Source organism: Taudactylus pleione, unplaced genomic scaffold, assembly GCF_031769625.1.
Source record: "Taudactylus pleione unplaced genomic scaffold, aTauple2 ptg000490l, whole genome shotgun sequence".
In the NCBI taxonomy this organism is placed as follows: domain Eukaryota; kingdom Metazoa; phylum Chordata; class Amphibia; order Anura; family Myobatrachidae; genus Taudactylus; species Taudactylus pleione.
The window spans coordinates 590,001-596,869 of record NW_028284892.1 but is presented as its reverse complement, the minus strand read 5'-3'; the positions used below and the strand labels follow the sequence as shown (position 1 = coordinate 596,869).

General features: G+C 43.8%; 1 protein-coding gene across 8 annotated transcripts in view; it reads right to left on the bottom strand.

Moving 5' to 3' along the window:
- Positions 1 to 3,239: 3,239 nt before the first annotated feature.
- LOC148502566 (death-associated protein kinase 2-like) overlaps positions 3,240 to 6,869 on the bottom strand; it is a 138,970-nt gene continuing 135,340 nt past the window's right edge. For all 8 annotated transcript variants that reach the window (XM_088449625.1, XM_088449630.1, XM_088449624.1 and 5 more), the window contains one exon: positions 3,240 to 3,960. In XM_088449625.1, the coding sequence (XP_088305751.1) occupies positions 3,880 to 3,960 (81 nt within the window). In that variant the 3' untranslated portion in view covers positions 3,240 to 3,879. The remainder of the gene's footprint in view (positions 3,961 to 6,869) is intronic.

Sequence of the window (6,869 nt, the reverse complement as noted above, 5' to 3'; positions counted from 1 at the left end):
GCCTGCCTCCACTCACTGAATAATAGCAGTCCATCGACCATCGATGTTTTCAAACATTGATGGTGGCTGGCTGTTAACTAGTTTTCCCATCGATGGTACAGAACCAGTGGTGCCATCAATGGATGAGTGGGGGATGGTTTTTTCCTTCCTCAACAGGACGGAGCTTAGGCCCGCCCCTGGCACCTGCTAAGCCCTTTCCCAATTTTTGATTGGCTCACCGCAACACCAGCAGTAGAGGCCATCGAGGGTGGGTGCAAATCATCGATGGTTGGCCATCCCAAGTGCCTATTTCCCCCAGTCAGTCCCTATCACTGTTACTATTGATTTTCCAGATACATTGGAAAAATTGATTTTATGTGGAACTAAACCATTGATTGTTTAAAGTAATCAACCATTGATGGTACAGCCATTGATGGTCATCACTACAGTGTACCTTAGAAATTGCCATTTTTATGGTATACTCAATTTAAAAAAAAAATTATATATATATATATATATATATATAAAAAAAACACTTTTTATATAATTGTAATTGTATTGGGTAAGTTTTAAAAGGATCTTCTTGACCTAATTCAATCATAAAAAAAAAAAATTATCTGTCAATTTCTGTGCGAAAAAATGTGCCAGTTAAGTAGGCGATAGAATCTTTGCATATAACTGAGAAAGTAGCTATATATCTATATACGTGCCCATATTCAGGGAGGAAGGCACCCAGACCCTCGCAGACACCAGTCATTGTCCGCAGACCCATCCGTCTCTTGTCAATAGTTTGTGCACATGTGCCAATGTCAGAACATATCACAAGAACTGTTTGCACTGCAGCTCTGTAATTATATTTTGAGTTCACTATAACACACACTGGGTAACTGTAGCCTCTCCCTTTATCAACAACTGTAAGTGTGACTGGTATAAGTACAGGATTCGGGGCACAAACTTTTCTATGTTTATTCTTACAGATTATAAAAGTATGAGGTAGTAAAATGGAGCTGGAGAGAGTTGTTCTGGTACAGTCACACAGTTAACATAAATATAACCGTCTGGACAGTGGCGGAACTCCCGGAGACAATGGAGTTATTTGCCGCCGGGCGCCAGCTCTGAAGGGGGCACCTGGCTCCAATGTCATCCGGCCACTGCTGTGGAGGAGCTGCATGGAGGAGTGCTGCTGATCGGCGCTCCACCTCCAGTGGCGTAACTACGGAGGATGCAAGGGGTGCACCCCCTGCACCCTCCATTTGCTGGGCGCCCGCTGAGTGTGTTACCAGCGGGCGCCTGCTCCTTCTCTATTCCCCCCCCCGACGCTACTACTGAGCTCCGGGTCCTGTAGTGCACTATGGGAGTGACGTCATCACATCACCCCCATAGCTCCGAGGAGTGTGCGCTGGGGACGGAAAGCAGCAGCACGGGAGCGGGGTTGCAGGCAAGTTTTTATTTGTGTGCGTATATGTATGTATATATATATATATATATATATATAATATGTGTGTGTGTGTGTTCGCGTGGGGGGGGCACTACAGGGGCCTTACTACAGGTGGTATTATATGGGGGCACTACAGTGGCATTACTAGGGGCATCATATGGGGACACTACAGGGGCTTTCCTAATGGGGGCACTGCATAGGGGGACCACTACTGGGGGGGGGCATTGTATAAAAGGGACTGCATAGGGGGGCAGTGGAAAGTCTTAAATTGGGGGTGGGGGGGCACCAAAATTTATCTTGCCTCTGGGCACCTGGGATGAAGTTACGCCACTGCGACTGGATGTATTAAGGACAGTACAGACCCAAACGTATGTCTATCGCAGCATAGGTGGTAGATTATTACTTTCACATTCACATAACTAGTCAGCATTGGGGAGGAGGTCTGTTGATTTTTATTTATTTAAAACTGGTGAAAAGTAGATAAAGAGAATAAAATTCTGGATTCAAATTTCTAAAATCTAAATTTGCAAAGCAGGAATTGTTATTTCAACAATCAAATTGGGTTTAGATTGATCAACTTCAGGTGAATAAAAAATATGCATCACCGCTTTCCTCATTCCTTTAATGGGTCAGTTACATGGAGAAACCCCATTAAAATGAATAGGAAAAGCTCTGCATACGCTGTTTATTACCCCTCACTCTCGCGCTAGTTTTGAGGCACAGTTGAGTATGAAATCAGTGTGCTTATTCTGATCCATCTCAATGGATTTACCCTATTCTACACTGATCAGCGCAGAAATATCCCATTTCCCATTGTTTTGTTTTTAAAGTTGGAAAAACCAGCAGCTCCTGTAGCAATCTTTCTTTAATCAACTCATATTTCACCATCACGAATGGCCACTGGGTGGCACTGTTTTAATGTGTGTATAAAATTACAATGATAAAACCAATTTAGAATTATATTTTGTAAACTGAATGAGTACGCACTCTATGGATGCATTAGAGCAAGGGCAAATCAATGATGTGCAATTCTGGTGATGTTGCCTGCAATGTAGTGTATACATCAACTCTCACTGTAGCCCCTAAATTGCATATATTAATTAATATGCACCCTTGGAGTTGCAGACCAAAATGTGCATATTTGGGGCAATGTGGGGATGATTTAGGATCGCCAGTGCTGGCGTTCCAAAAACACTGCGCAATTTGCCCCTCTGACCTAATGCCCAAGTGTCTCATGAGTACTGGAAGACCATTTCTCACCTCCTGTTGAAGTAGGGGTTAGACTGTAATAATTTGTTATAACAGTGGCCACCGACTGATCAGCAAGGGGAGTCTCTTTTAGTATGGGCCACGTATATGTCTAGTCTCGCCCGTGATCAGGTATCAAAACATACAACAGCATATTAAACAGTTAAGTATTTAAACCTTAAAGCTAAAATATTTATTCACATGTAAAACCTTTGGCGGCAGACACCATTGCCAAGAATCAACTTCAACATGTCTCTTATATCTCCCTTCTTTTATTTTAACTAATCTGCCAATTTATCCTATGGGCACTACACATAGGGAAACAAAGGAAATAATGTACAAGATACATTTCCCAGAAAATAGACATCAGCGAGGAGAAAAGAGACACAAAAGCCTAATAAACTAAATCACAAGTAAAATAAAAATTACCCCATGTACAGTATGTGTAGGTTGTTAACCAGCTAAAGTTCTTTCAACATCATCTTTCCAAAGGTGATAACAGATTGTTTACACCAAACAAACATTTAATAGCGGTTTTTGTTCTTAAATAGTAAAAGACAACAACACGACGACATACTCAAAGATATTTATTATAAAAATGTAACTTGTTGCCATCATTAAAAGAAAACGCACCTTTCACATAAACATATGTTGAGAATTAACACAACTAAAAAAACAAAAAACAAAAAGTTGCCACAAATTATGGCCACGTCTTTTTTGCTGGCAGTTTTGATGATAAAATGGAGGGTGTGAGGCTCATATACCCCTCTTTGTTTATGTTAATTTGGTTTCCATTTCAAATTAAAAAAAGAATAATGATGTCCGTGCAGTTTCACAAGATAGTAAAATATATATATATATATAGTGGTAAAGTAAAAGCACTCAATGTAACATTTCCATAGCAAGGCAAGACTGGTAGGCTGCCCTGGTGGAATGATCCCCTTGGCAGCGAAGGGTTAAGCCATGCGACATGCTGGTGTTATTTCAGTTAATACTCTTTGCGAGCGGTCACATGCAAGCGGATCCCTTTGATGGGTGCTACGTGGTGGTGTTAGAGAGCCCCACCCGTGCCTCCTCTAGCAGCAATGCATCTCCGGCTTCCGGTGACTTCCCCCCCGGTCTTGGTGTGTAGGCTGGGCCTGTTCACTTCAGTACTTCAGGAATGGGAGAGAGGGGCTGGGCATGCTCAAGATTGGAGGGGTGGTCATTTTGGCTCAAGAGCAGCTGCTTAACCGCCTACGCATGAGGGCGACGGGCTTGGTCTTCTCATCCTCTTGGTCACTTTCGCACTGCCTCTGGAAGGATTACATTTGAGCAGATGGTGAGATTTACAATAGCGGTATATGCAGCTTTTATTTATGGGGATCTGTCTGCCTTTAATTTAGCAACCCAGCATAGAGCACTACTGTACCCTGTCCACCACCCCATTATCTGCATGCACTATGCCAGGCCTGGGCAACCTGTGGATCCCCAGCAGTTGTGAAACTACAAGTCCCAACATGCGCTCCCACCGATTAGTTGATGAAACATGCTGGGACTTGTAGTTTCACAACAGCTGGAGAGCCACAGTTTGGCCAGGCCTGTACTATTAGTAGGCTGGAATAGCCTGGCTGGAATTGCTCCATTCAGAAGTGCAGTATTCAAAAGTGCATTTTAAGATTAATACTACTCGTTACACCAGCGTTCTCAATTATATCTACTGCTGCTTCTGCTGCTGAATTGACGCATCCTTTTTTGTCTTGCCATCTGCAGGTAACGGACTACAAGTCTCAGACTTTTGCTATACTGAATATACTGAATATATATTGGCCAGGCTGAGAACTTAGGTAACGGACTACAAGTCTCATACTTTTGCTGATAAGCAATGTTATTTAGCATATCACTGCATAGTATATTAGTTTGATGTTTTTCGTTTCTTTGTTAGTTAGCTCATTCAGCCTGTTATTAGCCTAGTGGTATGTGCTGTGTGTTTGTTTAACTCAATTTATTGCTAACCATATTAGTGGGAGGGTGCTGGGCTTGTAAGCAATCAGTAATTTAACATGCCAGGTCTCCTACATATTGGTCATTAGTAGGCTGGAATAGTCTGGCTGGAATTGCCCCATTCAGAAGTGCACTATTCAAAAGTGCATTTTAAGATTAATACTAGCGTTACACCAGTGTTGAACCGAAGTGGAACAGAAGGGAAACAACCGATCTGTACTTCTAAAAACCTAATCTAGATTTGGAGAAAAACCATCAACAATGGTGATTTTAAAATCTCACTGCTACAAACTCCTGCTGACTGCATAACCTGGACTTTCTACACTGACCTCTGGTTGCTACAAAAACTCTGGCCATCACTTGCTACTATTTGTGCTGTCTCTGTGCTTAACAGATAATCTTACTGAATACTGTTAATATCAGCTTAACTCTGTAATAACATATTTTTACATTAGCACTTTGGTCTAGTCTTACATGATCTAGCTACTGCTACTCTCTACTCTTATATTCAATTTCTGCTCCCATCTTGTCTCCACTTTTTCTAAACTCTATAATATATTTTTGTTGTGCTGACACTTTACCTCATCCTTACCATGACCATGTTGTCTCCTCCCTTCACTCAGTTTCTGCCCTCTGACTCCACCTCTATCCTTTCCCCCTGGTCTCCTCCACCTCCTCCTATCTCCCCTTCTCTCTCTGCCTTCCTCCCACTCTTCTCCCATTACTCCATTTTCTTTCTCTTATACCCCCCAAGGATCCAACTACCCCACTGGTAATCTTTCCTCCCTTACTTATCTCCCTGTCACTTCGCCCCACTTTCATTCATGTCTCCTTAACTTCCCTCCCTGCCCACTTCCTACAGGGTCCCCTCCTAGCACAGGAGCATGCATGATCCCTACACTCTATTCATCTCGGTCTCCCAAAGTATTCTCTTCTCCACGCTATTGCAACCCTGATAATCTCATTCACATCTCTCCTATCAACTCTGTCACTCTATCCTGTGCCCTCTGGAATGCCAGATCAGTCTGTAACAAACTGGCCCCCACCCATGACCTTTTCATCTCCAACTCCCTGAATCTCCTGGCCATTACTGAAACCTGGATTTTACCCTCTGACACCACTTCTCCTGCAGCTCTCTCTTATGGGGGCCTCACCTTCTCCCACACCCCCAGGCCTGGGGGTCGCAATGGTGGTGGTGTTGGGGTCCTTCTATCCCCTGGTTACTCATACCAACATATACCATCAGAACCATCCCTTACATTCTCCACATTTGAAGTTCATGCTATACGCCTCTTCCAACCAGTACACCTCAGAGTAGCTGTCATCTACCGTCCCCCTGGCCCTCCCTCCAAGTTCCTTGACAACTTTGCTTCCTGGCTCACTCACTTTCCTCAGACCTTCCTTCTATTATCCTCGGTGACTTCAATATTCCTATTGATATCCCCACAGAATCTGCTGCCTCCAAACTACTCACCCTCACTTCCTCATTTGGACTCTCCCAATGGACCTCCTCACCCTCCCATGCGCATTTGCTTGATCTGGTATTCACTCACCGTTGTGATATTTCTGCTTACTCCAATTCCCCATTCCCCCTCTCTGACCATCACCTCCTCTCTTTTAACCAATCCCTCTCTCCTTCCCCTCCACTACCTCCGAAAGCCACCATCACTAAGCGTAACATTGAAGCCATCGACACTGCTTTCTTTTCTTCCCTACTTGACTCACTTCTCTCCCCTATCCTCTCTTTCTCCTGCACTGAACAAGCTGCTTCCCTATACAATGCCTCCGTTACTTCTGCTCTTGACTCTGTTGCTCCGGTGATCACTACTCACCCTCGCAAATTCACACCTCAACCCTGGCATTCCAAATGCACCAGATACCTGCAAAAATGTTCACGAACCGCCGAGCGACAGTGGAGAAGATCACGCTCTCAGGCAGATTTTCTCCATTTCAAATTCATGCTGTCATCCTACAGTGCTGCCCTTTCCCTCTCTAAACAGTCATATTTCAATAATCTCATCTCCTCCCTGTCCTCAAATCCCCAGCGTCTCTTTTCCACCTTCAACTCCCTCCTCGTCTCCCCTTCTTGCTCTCTGCCACTGACTTTGCTACCTATTTCACATCTAAAATTGATTCCATACGTCAGGACATCATATCCAACCAGTCCCCCAGCTCTCCACCTCCTCCTTTCCCGGATCACCCCTCCCCATCCATTTTACAG